General features: G+C 55.0%; 7 protein-coding genes across 7 annotated transcripts; 1 reads left to right on the top strand and 6 right to left on the bottom strand.

Annotated features, from left to right (window-relative positions):
• Window positions 1-155: 155 nt before the first annotated feature.
• COL26b_010103 (uncharacterized protein) lies at window positions 156-1,949 on the bottom strand (the record flags this gene model as incomplete). Its single annotated transcript, XM_053182813.1, has 4 exons — window positions 156-475; window positions 540-778; window positions 844-1,683; window positions 1,750-1,949. The coding sequence occupies 4 exons, from the start codon at window positions 1,947-1,949 to the stop codon at window positions 156-158; spliced, it is 1,599 nt and encodes a 532-aa protein (XP_053033260.1).
• Window positions 1,950-4,211: 2,262 nt separating this feature from the next.
• Window positions 4,212-5,255, bottom strand: COL26b_010102 (uncharacterized protein; the record flags this gene model as incomplete). The annotated part of the gene is made up of 1 exon (XM_053182812.1): window positions 4,212-5,255. One exon carries the CDS (start codon window positions 5,253-5,255, stop codon window positions 4,212-4,214), a length of 1,044 nt encoding a protein of 347 aa, XP_053033259.1.
• A 3,635-nt stretch (window positions 5,256-8,890) lies between these two features.
• Window positions 8,891-9,575, top strand: COL26b_010101 (uncharacterized protein; the record flags this gene model as incomplete). The annotated part of the gene is made up of 2 exons (XM_053182811.1): window positions 8,891-8,983; window positions 9,213-9,575. The coding sequence occupies 2 exons, from the start codon at window positions 8,891-8,893 to the stop codon at window positions 9,573-9,575; spliced, it is 456 nt and encodes a 151-aa protein (XP_053033258.1).
• Window positions 9,576-11,706: 2,131 nt separating this feature from the next.
• COL26b_010100 (uncharacterized protein) lies at window positions 11,707-13,546 on the bottom strand (the record flags this gene model as incomplete). Its single annotated transcript, XM_053182810.1, has 4 exons — window positions 11,707-11,824; window positions 11,892-12,144; window positions 12,212-13,242; window positions 13,410-13,546. The coding sequence occupies 4 exons, from the start codon at window positions 13,544-13,546 to the stop codon at window positions 11,707-11,709; spliced, it is 1,539 nt and encodes a 512-aa protein (XP_053033257.1).
• A 1,048-nt stretch (window positions 13,547-14,594) lies between these two features.
• On the bottom strand, window positions 14,595-16,454 carry COL26b_010099 (uncharacterized protein; the record flags this gene model as incomplete). The annotated part of the gene is made up of 1 exon (XM_053182809.1): window positions 14,595-16,454. The coding sequence occupies one exon, from the start codon at window positions 16,452-16,454 to the stop codon at window positions 14,595-14,597; it is 1,860 nt and encodes a 619-aa protein (XP_053033256.1).
• A 742-nt stretch (window positions 16,455-17,196) lies between these two features.
• COL26b_010098 (uncharacterized protein) lies at window positions 17,197-18,477 on the bottom strand (the record flags this gene model as incomplete). The annotated part of the gene is made up of 1 exon (XM_053182808.1): window positions 17,197-18,477. One exon carries the CDS (start codon window positions 18,475-18,477, stop codon window positions 17,197-17,199), a length of 1,281 nt encoding a protein of 426 aa, XP_053033255.1.
• Window positions 18,478-19,846: 1,369 nt separating this feature from the next.
• Window positions 19,847-21,244, bottom strand: COL26b_010097 (uncharacterized protein; the record flags this gene model as incomplete). Its single annotated transcript, XM_053182807.1, has 1 exon — window positions 19,847-21,244. The coding sequence occupies one exon, from the start codon at window positions 21,242-21,244 to the stop codon at window positions 19,847-19,849; it is 1,398 nt and encodes a 465-aa protein (XP_053033254.1).
• Between the last annotated feature and the right edge of the window lie 136 nt (window positions 21,245-21,380).

Genomic DNA, 21,380 nt, shown 5'->3' with positions numbered 1-21,380 from the left:
CGGGCCATTTAGGCTCGTCGGGCATTTTCTTTCCCAGAGACGCGACAACTCAATCTATTTTGGTCATCACAATCGTTATTGTTCTCACTCAGTTATCGCTGTTGATTACATTTAGTATCTATCTCTCTATATTTAATCATCTCTAAACTCCACTCTCACGTCTCCCGCACAACATCATGGTCATACTCCGGGTTCACCCAGTCCGGCTCGCCGCATCGCTGCCTAATAGACCCGCCAAACCAGTGCAACGCCGCCAGCGCGGGGATGCAGAAGAATATCGTAATAATGCCGTGTCCCGCAAACGTCCAAGAGTATCCCACACCGTCAACCCACGGCGCGATGAAGAAGGGGTCGACGAAGGCGCTGAAGTTCAGCAGGACGGCGTAGAAGGTGATGACCGCCATGCTCTGGAGCGGGTACGCGTCGACGACGTATGAGCAGATAGCGGTGTTGCCCATCTGGATTCCGGCGCCGACTGTGGGAACAGACAATGTTAGCAGCATGCACATGTAGCTGTTTTGGGGAGGGTGGTGTCTTACACAAGGCAAAGGCGACCTGGCCCACCATCCAGTGATACCCCTTGTCGATACTGACGCCCCAGATGATGAGGCCTACAGCCGTGAGGAGGGCGGCGGGGTACGCGAGCCAGAGACGCATCTCGGCCGTCTTGATGCCGTCGTTGCGCTTGGCGAGCTTGATGACGAGCCAGTCGCTGAGCTTGCCGGAGAAGAAAATCTCGGAGATGAGGGTTCCGACGATGAGACCGATGAAAAAGAGGCTAGACGACAATGTGTCAGATATGCATAAGTGAGCGACAAGGACCTGCAACAAAAAATAACTTACCCCTGAGTCTGCGGAGAGTAGTCTACGTACGCCACAGGAATCATCGTGATGACGGACAACACCCACCAATACCACCCGAAGCAGTACACGCCCGTCGAGATGGGGACGACGGGGAACTTGAACAGCTTGCCGAAGCGGATGATGGAGTCCCACGGCTTGGGGTGCTTCATCGCCGGCACGGGCTTGACGTTGATGAACGCCAGCTTCTTCGTCCTCTGGATCTCGACCGCATCGGCGCCCATGGTGCCGGTCTCCAAAGCTTTCTCATCCACCAAACCCGTCGCCGGCACGAGCCCCTTTGTCTTGGAGAGCATGTAGTCGCGTGGGTAGAGCGTCTCGGGCAGGAACGCCAGCTCCGCAGCCAGGATGACGGCGAAGAAGATGGCCGTCAGCCACTGGATCCAATAGTGGTCGACAAGATCAATAAAACCGCCGATGAGCGGTCCGGCGAGTAGGCCGAGGTCGATGGCCAGCACCCACAGGCCGACCTTTTGCCCGCGCTCGTGCTCGAAGAACATGTCGTTGATGATGGCGAGGCCGACGGTCGCGGCGGGGCTGACGCCGAGGCCCTGGAAGAGTCGCGCGGCCATGTACCCGCCGTAGGTGCTGGCCTTCGCGGCGCCGATGGTGGATGCAAAGGCGACGAGGGTGCCCAGGATGAAGATGGGGCGACGGCCGATGATGTCGGCGGGCGAGGACCAGATCAGGGGCCCAATGGCGAGGCCGAGGGCGGGGATGGCGACGGTCCAGTTGACCATCTCGAGGGTGAGGGAGTATTGCTCCTGGAGCTCAGGAAAGGAGGGTACTGTTGTCGTTGTGATGTAGGTGAACATGAAGTAGCTGTAAGATTGGGGTCGGATTAGCTCTGTCGCGAATAGGCCAATGTCTCAGGCGTGAGGGACTTACAGAGCCATCACAATAGCGAGGATGCTGTTCTTCTGAAAGGCGGACCAGTTCAATGGGTCGAGAGGATCATCTTGGACGGGCTGGGGATGGACGCTGAAGCCGTCCTTTGTGATTGTGACCTCCTGCGTCGCTTTGCCGATTCCGTGCTCCCCGGATGGCGGAGGGATCGTCTTCTCCTTTTCGGTGATGGAGTCCGCCATCTCGAGTCGCCTGTGCCTTGAAGATTGGATTCAAACAATACGAAGATGCGATTGAGCGACCGAAAGAAACCAAATAGCCAAGTCGCCGGAAAAGGGGGTATCTCGAAATCACACAAAGTCACCGCAAACAGCTCGCGAACCATGAACCCAAATAACCGGGACAGTGACAGACATATATCAATTCACATACAACTTTCTTATCGGGATGATCCTCACTGCATGGTAAGCCAGCAAGGACAACCTCCGACACCCTCACCCCAGCTCATCCCATCCTCCCACGCGAAAGGGAGACATGCGCAAAAACAGACAAGCTTTTTCTGCATTGCGAGCCACCCAATGACTGCCCCAGACGCCTGTTAGTAAATCCGTTTGAATAAGCCCGTCCTAACATCCTACTGGACAAAAATGGCTCTGGGTTATGGCAATTGTGCCTCTTGAGTGGCCGCAGAGCTGCCGAAGATAAGGCAACCCGGGAGGGGGAAGGGATGTTGTTGTTCCCGGGGGAGACAAGGGGGGACCCGCCAAGAGATAAGGACCGTCGCATCTGCAGCACGGCAGCCCATCATAGTCTTATCTGTTGCCTTCAAAAGCTGGGACTACCGTTGGAAAGAAGAGTGATGACGACCAAGATGTGCAGAGCCTGATAAGATGCCGCTGCACCCCCGGGAAGCATGTTGCAGATGCATTTGGTTGCCTCGAAGCAGAAAGGCTGCTACACGTCCTGCAGATTTGCGGGGCGCGGATTGACATTCTGGAAATGCCCTCAGCTTCTGCTTGCATGAGGCCAACACTTAGGACTGATAGTTACAGCAAAAATAGACACAGGATGAGATGATCTAGCACTTATGTTTAATCGTCAAATTTACACATCTAGGAAGAAGGCGTTTGACGGCTTATCGTGGCGTGTTGTTTGGTGAGGGTTCAATCTCCACGCATGGCTTGGGCGAAGGTTTCGGATGGGATGATCACCCTCGTGGCACGGTCGCGCGCCGTTTTGGAGGCTTGAACAACGTTTACTACTGTTTCTCAGCTTAGATTTGAAAGAATCATGTTTCACAGACTTCGTCGACGTCTGCAGATTCTGCATATCCCCAGATCCACGAGAGCGGTTCGGTTCGATGACGACCTCGAAGGGTGACACAGAGATGATCATGTCTTCTATCCAGGCACCAAATGCCGTGCCACACCTCGCTTGCATCAATCCCAGCATTCCAGAGAACTCTTCCAAGATCTGCGGCCCCCCCGCGATTGGTCTCCCGCGGCCGAAGACTTGATCAATACCAATGTCTAAAAGACATGCAACCTCTTTCATGCCGGGCGATAAGCGAGGATCGCGTGGGAGAGCCAATGATGAGTGCAGGAGATTTTGATACGATACCGAGTACCAGCCACAGAAGCATCCTATCTATGTGTGGCTTTACGGCAGGCTTGATAAGTGGCTGTGGCTGGTGAGGCTGGTAACGAACGCCATGTGTGGCTTGCGTCGGTGCGGAGAGGAATCCCGTCAAACATCGTGGTATATATCCATGCCAACTCAATTGGAAAAAGCCAAGCTTCCTCCTAAGCGGCGTTGAATCATATAGCGGGGGAAGCCATTAAGTGCATGGGGCAAGTCATGACTCCCGGCGGTCGGCAAAGCCGGACGGAGAAGCGACCCGAGTCATGGGGTTCGGACGACGGAATGCTGCCGGTGCTTGTAACGGCTTTCTTGTTCGCTGCGGGATCCTTTCGATTCGTTCCCCTCGTGCACGGATCGAAACGGGATGGGAAATAAGGGCGTTACGACTTGATTGCTACCAAGCGAAGGATAATCCGAAGATGCTGGCGAATTATTCAACCTCCCTAAGTAATGTTCTCTCACCTGTTATTGTGTCTTACTAAAGGGAATGTACTCTCACGTATCGATAGTGACATGATACCAACCAATGTTGTGGGGTAGCTTGAAGATCAGCAAGGCGGGATGATCACGCAAAGTCTCCGAACAATGTCACATAATGGCAAAGATCAGAGAAAGTTGAAGTAATGTCAGGACGACCAATCTATTCAGCCCGCCCCTTCCCATTCATCTAGATACATCTCACCCGGCACCGCCGAAGCGAGAGAGAAGGACGGCTTGAAGCCGTGTTTTTTCCACAGTTCCACATTGTTGTCCAAAAAAGCTTCCCAACAAGTGTTGTCTATATGTACAATTGAAAAAAGCCAACAAAGCAGTGTTTGTCTCATATCGTCGTGCCTAAGTCCGTCTCAAACGAGAGAGCAGATTTAGTTGCGGACGACGTTGTGCTGGCGAGCCATGCGGCGCGCAAGGCGGCGGCGGCGCTTCTCAGCGCAGGAAGGCTTGCCGGTGGGCTGGGCGGCGGCGGCAGAGGTAGCAGCCGGGGCGGAGGTGGAAACGGCCTCAGCGGCGGCGGAGGTGGTGGCAGCGGCGGGAGCAGAGGTGACGACAGCAGCCGGGGCGGAGGAAGAGGCGGCGGCAGCGGTGGTGGTGGCGGCAGGGGCAGCAGAGGAAGCAGCGCCGGTAGAGCCGCCGGAGGAAGAGCCGTCGGTGCTGCCGAACTTGGAGTCGAGCTCAGGGCCAGGGATGACGTAGGACTTGAGGGAGTTGTAGATGGAGATGAGGATGCCGGCGTCGGAGGCCTTGTAGAGGGCGGTGCCGAGGGTGCCGGCGGGGGCCTCAGAGCCGGAGCCGGTGATCTCGATGTTGAAGCACTGGGGGTAGTTCTGGGCGCCGTTCTCCTGGCCGGCGGAGTGCAGGGCGATGATCTCGTGGCGCCAGACGTACTTGCCGGGCTTGACGGAGTCGGGGATCTTGATGGTCCAGGTGTTGTTGTTGGCGATGAGCTCGTCGGTGGCCCACTCGCCGTTGTTGGCGGCGGAGGGGTCCTCGAGGCCCTTCTGGCCGATCTTGAAGAACTCGAGGCCGGCCTTGTCGACGGTCGCGCAGTCGTCACCGCAGGGGGCGAGGTAGTCGATGACGGGGCCCTTGTGGGACTCGGGCCAGGTGTTCCAGAAGAACTTGACGGTGGCGCCGGCGGCGGCGGTGGCGGTCAGAGCGGCGTTCTTGGCGCCCTTGTGGCAGATGATGTCGCCGGAGGCGTAGGAGGAGGGGTCGACGAAGCCGTTGTCGGTGTTGGTCGCGGACCATCCGTAGACCTCGGGGGGGCTGGCCATGTAGGGGTAGGAGGTGACGTCGTAGCCCTGGAACTCCTTACCGTCGACGGTGAAGTAGTTGACGTGGCCGTGGCCGAGGACGGAGGCGGCGCCGGCGAGGGCGGAGACAACGGCGGAGGTCTTGAAGGAAGGCATCTTGGTGGTTGTGTTTGGTTGGCTGGGGTTTCCAAAAGATGGGATGGTTGTTGTGGAGTGAGTGAGTGGAAAGACTTCAAGTCGAACAATGAACTTCAGTCAATGAAGTGAGTGAATGGTTTTCAAAAATGAAAGAAAGGTGCTGTAAAAGCAGGGAAAGAGTGTGGGAATGGAAAGCAGCGGATGAGCCTGATGGGTGAGGAGGGAAAGGAGAGAGAAGAGAAGGTTGAGGGCGACGAGACGGGAGACTTATATCTCGAGATGAGGAAGAGGGAACCACAGAAACCACAATCCACCGGCGCCAATACCTAGCGTCTGCCTGCCTACCCTCCCCGTTCGTAGGTCGTCGTCGTCGTCGTCGTCCGTGGGACCGGCCGCCTGCGTAAGCGTGGCTGCAGGACAATTTCGAGCGGGACCATCAGGAGACGGCGCCATCGCTCATCCCATGTCGACATACTGGCAGGGCCCCATCTCCGTCCATCAATGATCACGGAGGTTGGCTCCCCTCCCAGGGGAGTGCCATGGCTTCCAAGGAGCCCCTGCGCAAATCCAGGTGGTCCAGCGGCGCAAGGCGGTGGGCAGAATGACAGGCACAGTTTTCTTCTCTCCGCGGTGTGCAGTGAGGAGCCATGGTGGTGATGCAGTGGGTTGGTGGAAAGAATGTCTCGAAGCGGGGTTCGTCGTTGAAAGCCAGGAGACGGGAACCCCTGCATTTCCAGAACGACAAGGAGGAGGGGGTGGTGGGGTTGGGACGAATGGAGCCGGGATCTGGGATCGTAGCTGCGGCCGAGACGAGGCCATCGCGGCTGGAAAGATGCCCATAGGCCACAGGGCGGGAAAACAAGCGGGGGCACTGGCCATGCTGGGCAGCTATCGCGAAATCAAGCCGTTTCAGCGTAAATGAAAGGTGATGGTGACCTGGGTAGCATCCCGACGTGCAGGGTTTAGGTCGCAGTCCAGCCCGGTAGTGTAGGCACGCCGAGGAGATACCTACATACTAGCCGGGCCCAGCTTTAAGGCGGCCCAGAATGGTGAGATGCTACGCGGCAGGCGGACTTGTCGTTCGCTTCGACGGCGCACGGCAATGGCGCGGTGGTGGCTTGGAGTTGCAGCGTAAAAGGGGGGAGGTAAGGCGGAGGGAAAATCATAGTTGCAACGGTTATGGTGATCAGGCCCTCGATAATCTAGGCGACGACGGCCGGACTCAGAGACCGATGCACGGCAGGTTGAAGCGAACTGTACACTAAGAAAGAGAGAGAAAGGCGGACTCAGGGTAGGGCTTCCTGGATCAACAATAACAAACAACGGCCAAGCAAGCGGAGGCCACTGTGAGTAGAAATGAAGTGATATTGGCGGCAGAAGGCTGAGCCGGGATGAGGGACATGAATGTGATCAAGGATGACTGCAGTTTGGGCGGTTCATCTCAGCGCTTCAGCGGCCTCTCAGTCCATGTTTGCTTCTGTTTGAAGCTGCTGCTGCATGTCAGCATACGCTGCACTGCCATGGAAAACTCGTACAGGGCGGTGCCCGGTTTGGCAGCGGGATGACTGAGGATGAGACAATGACAGCGCGCGCGCCTGGATGCCTGCAGCGTGCAGCCTGACTGATGGATGACTGGGAGGACTTTGCAGGATTCACTGAGCCCTGCCAAGTTGGCCACCCGCCTGTGTGTGTGCCTGGTCTAGACGGTTCCAGTCCGAAGCCGATAACCGATTTGACTGGAGAACTTTTGCAGGATTTGGACCGCGACTGGGAAGGGGACGAGTGACGAGTCCGAAAAGGCGGGCGGGTACATTGCCAATAAAAGGAAGCAAACCAGAAGAAGCAAACGCCGGGTGGAGAGACGCCACGTCTGCGGTTCGTGAGATGAACTGAGGGGACTGCTCCTCTGTGCGGATGAGGATGTGCTGACAGTGTTGTATTTTTTCATTTCCTTAGGGCTTTTCTGGGCCTTGTTTGCCCAGGCTGGGAGGATCATGGCAGCGCTTGGCGTTCATCAAATTCTCCCAAATACAGGAGTGTCTGTTCTCGAAGCAGCGGATCTGGCTAAGACGCTCGATGCGGAAGCCGTTGGTGCTGTGATGGAGAGCCAGAGCCAGAGCCCTGGCTGAGCAATACCGGCTGCCGTCTTGGCCTGATGGGTTCGACCATGGTTGAGGAGATTCAATGGAGACGCTGGTTACTTGGTAGGCGGGATGAAGATGGAGTCGAAGGGGGGCGAACTCGTGGCATCGATGCCTCACTTGCTGTGCCGCAATGAAGATGCAGGTGTCCGTACGGATACGTACGAGCTGCCAGGTTCGGGATGCTGATGCGGACGGTGGCCTGGCGCTATTGCTTAGCCTCGGAAAGGGAGCTGTAGGTTAATCTATCCGCAACTCTGTGTGGCAGCGGTCTCGATCGTTGCGGCACGGGGTTCAAGGGTTAAGCAGAGATTTGTGCGTGACTTGTGCCGCCCTTTGCAGAGAAAGTGGTGGTGGTAGTGACTGTTCTCCTTCATCATATCCAAAGTGTGGTTCAGGGGTAAAGCTGACGGGACCCATCCTTGGGGGCAGAAATTTTGGGGATCGCCCAGCAGCCGCAACTCTGTGCCTGCCCGGACCAACACCTTCTTTCCGCGTTGCCCTCTGCCCTGAATTCAGCTATGGAAGATTCATCGGGCCGTGGTCTAGGGGGGATGTCATCCCTGAACCCATGGATGATGGCCCCTGGGCTTCCCTGACGATGCCTGCCCTGTGGCCGTTCCTTTGGGTCGTCATGTCCGCTGTGGAGAAGGCCAGGGGAAGAACTGTTCAGGGGTATCCGTAAGGAAGAGTCCAAATGCAGGGGGACACCTCACCGACATGCCCACACATTGTCTCTCTCACCCCGATCCTAAGGCGCTGAATGCTCTGAGAGAGGCAGAGAGCGCAGGCAAGCAGCCCCTGACCCAGATTTTGCACGCCCTGAAACCGACTCCTCCACCCTCGGGGACCCTCAACTCATCAACTCTTGGCAGCGAACGCCTCCTGGGCCAATCTATCTCGCAATCTATTCCGCCTGCACGGCATCGCCCTCTTTTTCCTTGCCTCTCTCAGGACGGCAATTGAGAGGCACAGCAGGCTGATGGAGCAAATTTGCAGTTCCCTCAGGGTATGTTGCGGGAACCAGGGCTCCCAGCCGTGACCTCCCACATTGTCCCGAGCTTTTTACCCTTTCAGGCCTTTTCTGGTGTTTTCCATGGGTCCACCAGAGAGAATCCTTGAGAGAAGCTTACAAGGGGCAACAAGCACACAACATGATCTGTAGAGTGCTGTAAAGTTGTATGTACACAGGTACAGTGAAGAGTACACAGGGGGAAAGCCTTGTTTACCGATGACGTTGCGGTCAGTCGAATCGGCTCCCACGTCGGGAGCCACTTACCGCATTCGAGGCCCCTCGACGCGTCTGATGCTCTGTCGCATTTTCGTACCGCTTTCCGGCCTGTTCGCAACCTGACGATGGGGATCCCTTTCTCGTGAGCACACACACACAGACATCGTTGCCTTTCCAGAACAAACTCGCTAACTCGTTGCCGTATCACCGGAGCCGATCCACCGGACTCTTCCCGTCTTACATCCCCAATTGAACCCGTCCCATAATTAATCTCATCCGTCATGCCGCCCAAGAAAGCCGCCGCCGCTACGCCGCTGGCCGAGGCCGACGCGAATCGCGTCACGGCGCCAAACAGTGCTGCTGATGCCGCAAAGGTACGCAACCTCGAAATATCTCTTTGCATCTCACCTGCATCAATCAAAATCATCATCAGATCATTGTAGAAATTTGTCATGTAACCCAGCGGTTATGCAAGTTTGCACGCCTCAGCGGCTAAGCAAGCCGTCTTACTCTTACACCCAAAAATAAGACGCGTCTAGAACCCGCGACGGGCCCAGTGACATCATCGCACACCACAACTAACATCGTGAACCACTCCCAGAGCCAGCTCCCAAGTCCCGCAAGCGCAAGTCCGACGCCGTCGAGGCCTCCGACGACGCGCCCGCGCCCAAGAAGGCCACCACCACCAAGAAGAAGAAGGACGACGACCCCCTCCCCGACCTCTCCGGCATCGCCCTCCCCGGCGACGACGACATGTCCGTCCCCATCTATGACAGCTGCCAGACCGTCCGCACCAAGATCAACGCACACCTGCGCAAGCCAGGCGTCACCAAGGCGGCCTTCCTGCGCGCCTGCGTGAAAGCCGCGTACGGCGCCGACTCGGAGCACAAGATCGCGGGCAACCTGCTGACCAACTTCCTGGCCAAGAAGGGCCCCACCGCGGGCAACACGAGCAGCGTCTTCTAGGCGGCATACGTGTTCTTCGAGAAGCTGCGTATCCGCGACGGCAAGCCGAAGAACAAGACCCGCGAGGAGATGGAGGCGCGCTGGGGCCCGGAGGGGTTTGATAGGGAGCACGACTCTAGTCGCGGGTACTTCTGCGCGGCGGGCACAGCGCCGGTGGTGGATAAGTATGGGAGGGTGAGCATTGTGCCGACTGGCGGCGGGCGCGGGCGGGCGAGGGGTGGGTGGATGTGAGAGGACTTATTTGTTTGTGTATGAATATGCTTTGCCGTTCAAGCTTGCTGTTTAGCTGTGTATTTTTATCTGGTTTGGACTTTTAGGTATGTATGAAAAGGTCACTCTACAGCAGTTTACTACTACCCAGTACCTGCTGTTCAGTTGACTAGTGATAGTGAGGAGGTGTACATGGAGGCTCGATCTCTCATATCACTGGTAACTAGCTTAGAGAATCGTGCTAAGGTTGTAGGATATTGCTTCACTGCATGTACGCGTTCATATCTAAAAGGGCTTACAAGTTCTGTTGCAACATGTTTCTACGGTTCACGGCTTAGGCGCCGTAAATCTGAATTTGGACACAATCTATCTCGGGTGCAGCCATCGACAGACCAAAATCATGCCATCATCGCGCCAACTCGAATCTACAATTCTCTTTTACGAACAATAAGACCTCTCATCCGAACTGTGGACACCCATCTTCCATGGATTCCTGCACGTATGCGGCCCAGCAGCCCGGCCCCACGGCCCCCCTCCCCCTCCCCACCAGCACGATATGACTCGATCCCGGGATCCATTCGATCTGTTTATTTCTTCCCGGGATGGAGGAACACTCGGCTTCTGACCGCTATATCTGTGACGGAGACCGGGGTGGACAAGCGAGGCCTATCGGGCCATCGGCACGGATTGTTGGTGGTGGTGGTCGGCTTCCCCCGATCACTTCTGCTGTGTTCCTGTTCCTGAGCGTGCATCCGCTGCCCCTTGTTTACGTCGTCTGCCCGCTACATGACACAAAAGCTTGGCCTCCGCATCTGCCCCTTGACCCCACCGCCGATTTCTTGATGATCGCGGGTCAGAATTATTTAGGTCCTGCAGCAATTGCGTGTTCGGGATAGTTTACACGAAAACAGCTAGACGATTCTCGAGGTGCATGTTCCGCGGAGGACGGCAGCGGGAAGCCGATTCTATTAATTGAGAGGCGCCTGTCGGATTCAGGTGGTTGCGGTGATGTTTCAATATAAGTGACTGGAGGAAACGGGAAACTGCCCCGCGTCCCCTGCGGTAAGCGCCCGGTCCTGTAGCGATATATTGATTGCCTCCGGGGTGTTTTCTGTCTTTCAACGAATCGAGTGGTGAAACAATTTTTTTTGACCCGGTCCCATAACCTGTTCAACATTTCGAAGGCGTTGGCGTGTTGGTGACTTCATGTCGGAATACCGAGTGTGGATAAGCGGCATGAGTTGCTCAGTCGTGGTGCGTGTCTTAATCAATTCACGACAAACATCGAATGGACTAATTGGTCGCGAAACTTGCCGTGGCAGGGCCTTTTGGTTTTCGTAGTCAGCGCCGATGGTTCCTCAAGAACAATCTTGCTGACATGAAGCTTTTTGTCTGCAGCCACAATGACAGACACGAGAAGAGCACAGCAGCAACACGCGTTGCATACCCGATGCACTCCAGAATCGCAGACCACAACGTTGAGCTAAGCTTTGCCCACGATAACCTTCAATAGAGTAAGAAGCTTTCAGACTACTGGTTATGCATGATCAGAACGGTCCACGAAGGTTATTTCTTGGCGGGCCTTCTGCAAGTCAATATTCCACCATACTATTGCCTTCGAGTGATTGCGCAACGTCGGTCGAATAGGGGGATTGGGGGGCAGAGAAGGCCATAAGCTTATCGCGGCCGGCAAAGTCGGCATCACGGCCTCACGGAGCACTGCCTGGTGGTAATTTCGGCAGCCGGAAGCCGGCAACGGGCCCCAGTGAGGTGAAGATCCAGAGCAGCCTGACGTCTGAGGGAAGATAGCGATGCGAGTGAGCGCTTTGGACAAATGACAAAGATGGTTTGTGTGAGAACTTGATTAAGAGTTAAAGTCCGAGAAGCTCGGTACGATATGAGGACTGGAGTAATCATGCAATTACTGCTGCTCCGACTTCTGCAAGTTGACCAGGTTCTGCGTGGCCGTCTGCGTCTTGTGGAACCGCCACGGCTTGATCTTGCGCTCGAACAACTCGTCCAGCTCGGCGGCAGAACGTCTAAGACGCAGTCATCAGCATGTGACTTTCGCCTTCAGGATTTGAGAACTTAGGAGGTCAAACTTACCCAGCTGTGTCCGGAATGAGCAGCCACATGCCGATGGTGAAGGGCAGCCCGACCCCGGCGTAGAACCAGCCCGTCTTGTATCCCCAGTTCCACTTGTTGGCGTTGACCATGTATGGGACCAGCACGTTCATCACGATGCCGATGACGCAGCTGCAGGCGGCGCCGAAGCCGGCCGTATACGGGCGGAGTCGCTGGGATGAGATCTCGCCGATGAAGCCCCATCCGGCCGCGCCGCTGGCCGTCATGCCGATGTCTGGTCCGGTGTCAGCATCAAAGAAGCTCAGAGTGAACATAAATATCAAAAGCTTCGGTATACTGACTCCAGAAGCAGGCGAATAACACAAAGACGTACGTCGTCGCGTTAGTCTCTCTGACGACACCCATGATGCCGATGACCACGCACGACAACCAACAAACCGTGATGCCCCCGCAACCGATCCACCGTCTCCCCAGCCGATCAGCCGAGAAGATTGTGACGATGATAGTGACAATGTTGATTGACGACGTGATTGCTTTGATTAGGAATGGATCCTGCAGCCCGGCCTGCTGGAAAAAGTACGTGCCAAATGTCGCAAAGAGGGTCAGCCCGATGAACTGCTGTGACATGTTGGTCCATAACGAGACCAGTGTTCTGATGCCGTCAGTGCCCCGGAAGATTGCATGCCACTTCTCCCTCCTTTGAGCAGCCGCCACGGCGCGTTCGTGCTCGAGTGTCATGAGGAGGGCTTGATACTGCTGTTCGAGATTGAAGTTTTGAACGCCGCGGTTCAACCAGACGAGGCACTTCTTTGCGCGCTCCTCGTGGCCGCTCGTAACGCACCATGCAGGCGACTCAGGAAGAAACACGAAAATGAGCAGCATGAGCCCAATCTGCGCCCACTGCGTGTAAATCGGCTTCAGATAGTTATACGTATCCTTCTTATTCAGACTCTGCAGCGCAACATGCGCGCAGAACGTACCCACGGTCCACCAGAAGGAGTAACACATCAACAATCCGCCCCTAATCCGGACGGGCGCGACCTCGGCGATGTAGATGGGCAGCGTTGACTGCAGACACCCCACGCCTATCCCCGCGAGCAGCTTGCCGACGAGCCAGACGGGCCAGCTGCGCGCGAGGCTCTCGGCGAGGACGCTGCTCGCGAGCACGACCCAGAGGGTGTACATGGCGGCTTTGCGGCCGAGGCGGGAAGATACGAAGGGGATGGTGGTCATGCCGATGACCTGGCCGACGGACATGATGGAGCTCCAGCCGGAGAGAATCGGGGCGTCGAGGTAGGGTTTGCCGGTGGGGTCGGTGAGGGTGGCGAATTGGCGGACGAAGCCTTTGTTGGCGACGATGCCGGCGTTCATGCTGGTTATACGATGGACGTTAGCGGGTTGAAGATCGGGTGGTGAGGTGCGAAAGGGGGGGAAACTTGCCCGATTTGATAGCCGTCTGTGGCTGCGCTGAAGGCCGCGGCGAAGCATGAGATGGTTGCGACTTTGAAGAGTTTTGCAGTCTCCCAGATGGTGAGCGACTCGTAGCCAGAGACGGTTTGGCCTCGAAGGGCGGCGTCGACGGCGGCATCTCCCTTCTTGAAGCCGTTATCCGTTGGGTCTTCGATGTAGTCCACAGCATCTGTCGGTTTCTCCGTGTTCGGGCGGGAGGACGTCATGTTGAACGACAATATTTCAAGAAGTACCTGGAGCTGCGCAATGGACTCGTCCGGATTCTGTGGAAGCTGACTTGGTGATATTTGTGTCTATCTTGGACGATGCTCGTCGGCCTGCCTTAGTGCGAAACCGCCGAAATGCGCCGAGGAGGCGTTTGTCTGGGCCACCGTAGAATTTCATTCTGATCAGCTGTTCCGGATTGTCGGTACTAAATCGTCTGATGGTTGGTTGGTTGCGAGCGAGCCTTGCTGTTGCGTGGCCACTATCCCCGGATTCTCTTCAACCCCGAGGCTAGAACGTGGACGATCTGGGGGCGGGGACCCCGCAAGCAACTTAAGCATGGGGTAAACATGGGCTGTTTACCATACTCTATCAGGAGGAGTGTATCAGCCAAAAGTAGTCCGCTAATGCCAGATCTGTCTATACCTTAATCATGTTCAGCTTCTACCTGTTGGCAAGGGGACAGTCTCTACATTAGGGTTTACAAAGTACCACGTTTATTGGAAGGAATCCACGCTCCTCGTGTACGCCGTATCCCGTACACAAACGCTTTTCATTGGCCCTCGGCATCAAGTTTGGCCCCGAAAATTCTCGGTGCCACTAACAAGCTCCTGCTGTGAGAGGATGACGATGCAACTTTCCTAAGAGAATCAGTTTGGGAAAGATTGCTAGCTGCGTGTGCTCAGCGTAGAAATCTGGCGTGATGGAAACCCCCTTTTCGGTAGGACTTTGACCGAAGCGTCAAAAGCAATGCGAGGAAGCAGTAAGAAAGGACAGGGGTGTACAGAACAAATTGCAACGTATGTTGTAGGCAGGATGCGTGTGGTTAGATGGAAGACTGCACTGCTCTCCTCTAGTTTCATTCGACTTCGCAGGCGAGAAAGAGAGCAAGTGCCATTCTCGTATTGAATTCTGGAACAGGGAACACCAAAGTCAGGTTATACTTGGCTGAGATAATGAAGTACATTGATGAATACGTATTCACGAGATTTTATCTACAATATTGGATTCGCTAAGTCTTCTCCAATTGAATAATCGCACGAACCGATTTCATGTCCCATTTGCCGGTTGCTTGTATTCCACACCATCAATAGTCGTAGTCAGAGTCCCGTTAGCATTGAAGACGTTGAGCTCCGCGTCAATGATCAGATGAAAGCCGCCCGGTCCCGTCTTCTTAGTCCCGTTCACAACACCTGTCTGGACAATGTCAGACACCCAGTCCACCTGGTTGGTCCAGAAATTCGGCAGTAGAATCTTGACCGTCACATCCTCATGTCCGTTCAAGATGTGATCGCCGTCATCTGAGTAGTTCGTGTAGTTGACCGACACGCTGCCCAAGCCGCTCACGCTATTCGCGTCGGGGGTGATGCTCACATCAGCAACGCCGGAGACCTTGCCCTTGAGGGTGTAGTTGCCAGGGGGCACTGTGAACTGTGCTGGAACAGTTGAGCCTGGTGGGAAAGGGGTGGCCCAAGGAATCTCGTCGGGGACCTTGTACACCGGCGCAGGCGTGGTGGCTTCGCGACCGGTGCGGTGGGCAAGCATGATGCGGTACTCTCGTCCGCCCTGTGCAGTGGAGTCGGGGCAGGGCAGGGGGTTCTCCCCGCCACATGACGGGGAAACGACGAGGGCCTGCCAGTAGACGATCTTGGTGCCGTCGAGAGAGAAGGCTGGGTCAGCTCTGCCGTTCCAGTTGGGATCGTTGATGGCGCCATTGCTGCCGTCGCCTGCAGCGTTAACCTGCTGACCGTAATAATCCCCGCGATCGCCGTGGCGGTCGATCAGGATGGGCTGGAAGAAGCGGCGGGGCCCGTTGTTGCGTGTGGACGATGCAACCGTCACGGCGACGAGGTCGATGAGGGGAGGAACGCCGCGCATACCCGACATCCACATCTGTCGATTAGAACCGCGGGTGTCCATTGCGATGAACCAGTCGTTGTCGGCTGAGAAGGCCATGGGGTCGGCGTACTCTGGGTGGCTGGTCAGTCTTCTGACAGCGCCCGTCTCGAGGTGCACCGCGAAAAGGTCGATGTTTGTAGACTCGCGCGGGTTGGCGATGTAAGTGATTTCTTCGCCATTGCCGCTGAAACCGCGGAGCTCGCCGACGTTGATGGAGTCATCATGAATGGTCAGTTCGGTTCCGTTGACGGTGTATGGCTCGAAGCGAGTTGGGTCGACGAGGAGGTGCACGTCGACCAGGTCGTAGCGTGGAGCAAGGAGTTCGCCGACAGTGGGTGCGGCGTTGAACTCAAGTCGGCCGAAGTAGGCGAACTGTCCGCCGTCGTTGGTGAACGAGCTCCAGCCCATATGCACATCGTCCGGATGCAGACGGAGTTCGCGCGGGCTCCCACCCTTGCCTGATCCATCGGCCGCGGTGTTCCAGTGAATCGGGTAAATATGGGTGTTGTTAGGGGTGCAAGTGTTGCTTTGAAGGAGCTCACCCCCGCAGTCGAGAATGTTGTGACCCCAGAGAGCCTTGGTGCCGCTACGAAAGACATGAGGATAGTCTCGTTGGGCGTCCAGAGAAATGGCGTTGGCTGTAGGTACACCGCAACTGATGCACTTCCAGGGGTCGCCGTTGGTGAAGTTTGTGCCGTTGGTCTTGATGAGGATGAGCTGCTCGCCGGTGTAAATGCTTCCAGCTGCTGCCCCGACAAACTCCACGCTGGCGATGATATGGTCGCCATCAGGAGTGAAATCGCCAGCTTGGAACTCGCCTACTGCCTTGGCAATGCAGCCGGTGCCATGAGGATTGATGTTGGTTGTGCAGGCCCCTTCATCCGCGCTAGGTGCAACTGGTGGCAGAGGGAGTTCCAAGATCTGGAATGCTTCGGGTGCAGGAGGCGATGGAATGGACTGCGCAGCGACAAGACAGGCGCTCAATCCTACGACCAGATGTGTCGACAACATGATGGAGTGAGATAGCTGCGACCGCGAGCTTTGTGGTGGACTGGACTGAGCGTGTCGGAGCTAGATATCTAGATTCTGCCAACGAACTGTTCTACTCATACTTATAGGAAGCTGATACTGGTCTTGTTCAAGGTTTTCCTCCATCCGGTTTTGAAGATCGACATCGGGCCCGTCGGAGGCCCCGTATGTGCGGAGGAAAACTGGGGTTACGGTATACGTACGATATACGGGAATACGGTAGATTGAGATCAAGATCTGGCGAAATGAAATGCGGGGAAGTGTAACTCCCTAAAAAGATCGCTTGGAATTTTGGTGCTACGAATGAGGTCAAATTGAATCCGGAAGAAACAGAATGTCTCCTTTTGGCGCAAGACGATGTAGGTTGGTGCAGAAACAAACAGTGGCCTTTCTCGGCTTGGGTCGGTATGCAGCCAGCAACAACCGAGTGCAACCTTTACGACTACTCTACTAGTAAAAGAGGACAATGACAATAATGCTGCATAGCTTGGTTCAAGCACAAGAGGGAGGACATGTTGCTTAGGCAAACGTCCGGGTCTACTACCAGGCTGGTGGATCGGCTGTGTCTGGGCTCCATGCCCGGACCTGGACACCAAAATGTCGGGAGCATGGAAGAAATTTATACAATACTTCTGCTTAAAGACGGATGAGAACATGCTGTAGAATGTTCTGAACTAGGCAAAGATGGGGAGCGGCTGTCCAAGGGTACAACTCCCCATTATCTTCAGGCATCCGACTCCTCATCGGAACTACCTTCGCCCGTGTTCTGGGCACTGCTTTCCTCCTCCCCCTCATCAGTAACAACTGCCAGAGTCTTGCTAGCTGCCTTCTCCAGTCTCATAGCGTGCACCCAATCCTCGGCACAAGAAACAGCGACTTCCGGCTGCCTCTTGTGCTTGATCAAATACCCCTGGACTTCAGCCGGACTAAACTCGCCCGAAGGTATCTTGGTAGCAAACTGTTCAGAGAGCTTCTGAATTCTAGCCGAAGCTTCCCGAGGTTTTCGTTCACCATGAATCAATCGCTCCCCCTTGGCTGCCTTGTTCAATGACGCGAAAACAGTTCTGAAGATTGCTGCCGTAATCTGGGTATCCGCGGAGGTGAAGTGAACAGTCATGTCTACGCGGCCGGGTCTGATAAGCGCTTTGTCTAAATTCTCGACGTGATTGGTGGACATGATCAGAATACGACCTTCCTGACTGGCAACACCGTCCAGTAAGTTCAGCAGTCCGGACAAGGACAGCTTTCCTTTCCCAGAAGACTTGCGCCCGCTCTTCTCGGCAGCAGAGTCTCTAGTTGAAGTGAGACCGGCGGCGTCGATGTCCTCAAACAGGACGATGCAGACCTGAGGGAGCTGCGTAAACAGCGACGCCAAGTTCTCTTCAGATGCGTTTGACGAGCTCAGGCTGACTGTGTATATACGCAGCTTGAAATGGCCCGCAAGTGCAAATGAGAATGACGACTTGCCGGTGCCTGGGGGACCAGCAAATAGGTATCCTCGCCTCCATGGGATGCCGCAGTCTGTGTACCACATCCGAGTCTCGAGCGACAAATAGTCCGTGATGTCGTCGATGATGGACTCCTTTAGACCGGGTCGAGTGACAATTGTCGAAAAATGTCTTGGCTCTCTTGCCATGCATCGCTGCCACGTGGGTTCCGAGCGTGGCTGCAGGTTTGCGCGGTAGATCATGGTCTTGTTATCGTCCATCCTAAGATACTCCTTGTGGGCTTCGTCGAGCAGATCTTTCAGGATGGCCGGACTGTATCCAAAACACCAGAGACTAATCTCCTCGCGTTTCATATTCGAGAGGGAATTCGGTTGCTGGTTGTCCTTGTCTCTTCTGAAGAAAATGGGCCGGCCTTTGTACCAGAACAGATGCGCGCCAAAGCTTGGCGTGTATGCCAGTGGCTTTGGCTGGAATTTGTCGTTCCGTGCCGATAAACCACTATCCTCAAGGTCGTCTCTCCACGCCCATGGAGACCATACTGTTGAGTTGAGGTCCATATTGACAATGAAATGTCTCGAGTTAGACCCGAACGGCTGGCCAGCGACCCATGACATGATTACATTCTTTCGTCATAGTCAGCGACTTGTACATTGTGAATAAACAAGGAGTAGTGATGTACTGACGTAAATCTCGTCATCTGGTCGAATTTCTGCAGTAGACATGAAGCAAGCCTTCATGATACTGCGGACGTGCTCACCGACGTACGCCCAAGCAAATCCGGTCATTCCCAGGATAAGAATGAAGGGAATATACGAGGATAAGTCTAACCCCAAGTGCCGCCTGAAAAGCTCCACGGCGATGCTATAACCGGGAAAAAGGGAGTCCATGCCCGATGGTTGGCTTTCCATGTCTCTGAACGTCCTAGGATCAGGAAAGCAGCTGCCTTCCGTGTCAAAGGACCAAGGTACCTCTTCCATGATGTAGCGTTCCAGTCAGCTTGAAGTGGTAATCAGGCAGTAAAGATGCTAAAAAGCCTTGAGCTGACGGCTGTGAGAGTTTGAAGTGAGGGTTTTATCAAAGCTGAAATAGACGGCTTATGAAGTGTCTTGAAGTGCGGCTGACTGCTTAGGTAACCTGGGAAATGTCCCACAATCATCATCGCGTCTGGCCATTTGGACCAGTGATAGCTGCAGGCCGATGTAACTTGTCAGCGGCATTGATGCTTGGTCTCTTATTGGTGAGATGCTAGTAATTCTGGGAAGACATGAAGTTCGACGAATCAGCATGAAAGATGCAAGTACATCAAGAAATATCGTGTGTTACAGCACGCTAATTCACCGAAATCGCCTTGGTCAGACCAGGCAGCAGTATCCACTCGTCTCGCGTTTAGAGGAGCTCACGAGGCCCAGAACTTGACTTCTAAACTCTGAAGAGGCTGAGCCCTATTCTGCCTAGTTGTTGACTCACAACATGATGATTTGCACCCTAGTGCAGCCGCACGGATACATTCGGGGTGGTGTCTATGGTGCCTATCAGAATGACCCGTTTCAACGCGGGCTGGAAATAGCGGCCGCGACCCACCGTTGGGTCCGTATCCGGATCGGGACTAAGAAGCGGAGAAGCGGCGCGCTCGGCCACCGATACCGCGGGGAGTCGCAATTCATTGATAGACCTTTTCGGCCATTCTGGTAGCAAGATATCTGTTGAAGTGAATGTAACTATCGGGCTAATGTAACATTCGTGAATCGTGAGATGTTCTCTCTGCGTCTTCGGAAGGTATCTCTCAAGTATAACGCCGACTTTTTCGGTGTTCGCTGAAGTGTGTTGAAATCCGTATGTACGATGCCAAAGCGTGGGCCGAATCCAGCAGACCATTCTGAAAGTAATATCAGCCAAAATTCAATACCCCCAAGGACTATCGGAACGTCACAAGGAGGGGAACTTACCAAAATTGTCCATCAAAGTCCACGCATAATACCCCTCCACGCGCACTCCGTCTTCGTAGATCGCGCGTGAGATGGCGTCGAGATAAAGTCCGAAATAACGTTGGCGAAAGTTATCCTCAACCGCAACAGCAACGTCATCCTCCCCCGGACAAGGGCATCCGTTCTCAGTGATAATGACAGGGAGCCGGTAACGATCCCAGACCCAGTTGAGCAGCTTGCGGAAGCCTTCGGGTGCGAGACGCAACCACTGTACACCAGAAATCGGTCCTATTTCTACGCCCTGAGCGTTCACTGAAGACTCTTCGATGTTTCCGGTCCAGTCATCATCGGCTGGAGGAGTGGATAGGGCGCGAGCGTACTTGGTTGAGTAGTGGTTCATGCCGTAGAACGCGTTGATAGAAGCTGTCTCCCGGAGGAGATCTTGTTCTTCGGGCGTGAACTGGGGCAGTCGATCGCCAAGATACTGCCTCATGGAGTCTGGATAATCCTGACCGAGGAACACTGGATCTCCAAACCAGCCAAAGTAGAATTCCATCCGGCGTTGCGCCGCGTCTCTATGAAGCTGACTCTCGGCGTCGAATGGCTCATAAAAATGCCCGTTGAGCACGATGGATATGATACCCTTTTGATCAGACTGGAACTCTTTGGCATAAATCTGAACGACTGAGGCATGGGATATGATAATGGTATGCCCGACTCTCCAAGGCTCCGTCTTAGTATCGGCGCCAGTCGCTGCACACCGACCAGGTGCAAGAACACCGTTGTGGTGGGCGAAGATCGAAATGATGTACGGCTCGTTAAACGTAACCCATTTCTTCACCCTGTCGCCAAAGCGAGCGAAGCAGAGGCGCGCATAATTCTCAAAATCAGCCTTGAAATCGGCCGTGTCGAGGAAGCCTCCATAACGATCATAGAGCTCCTGGGGTAGATCCCAGTGATATAGAGTAACCACTGGCTCAATGTTATGGGCCAGAAGTTTGTCGATGAGGTTGTTGTAGAAAGCAATGCCCTTCTCGTTGACGGCGTCATTCCGACCTCCGGAGGGTATTATGCGAGTCCAGGCCAGGGACAAGCGGTAAACGTCCACACCAAGAGCTGCCATAAGAGCCACATCCTCATCTACACGGTTGTAATGATCGCAGGCAACGTCGGCGTTCTGGCCATTGGTTCGCGATGGCTCTAGATGAGTGTAGGTATCCCAGATGGATTTACCCTTGCCGTCCTGGTTAACAGCACCCTCGACTTGAAAGGCTGCGGTGGCAGTCCCCCAGGCGAATTCGGCAGGCAAGCGAAGCTCTTCGACGGGCAGGTCGTGACCAGTGATTTGACTATAGGCAACTAGATCGCCGGCCTGGAACATGGCGGCTTCGTTCGCCATCTTGGCCAATTCGATCAACCAACTTGTGAAAACAAATCACACTTTGATGTCCGCGGCGAACTGAAACTTGTCATATGAAAGATTTGTTGCTTCAAGCCATGCAGTGAATCTCAACCTGGATCACCAAGTAAAGCGG

The sequence above is a fragment of the Colletotrichum chrysophilum genome, assembly GCF_026319265.1.
Source record: "Colletotrichum chrysophilum strain AFK26 chromosome Unknown scaffold_104, whole genome shotgun sequence".
NCBI lineage: Eukaryota > Fungi > Ascomycota > Sordariomycetes > Glomerellales > Glomerellaceae > Colletotrichum > Colletotrichum chrysophilum.
This window is presented reverse-complemented; position numbering and strand designations above follow the sequence as displayed.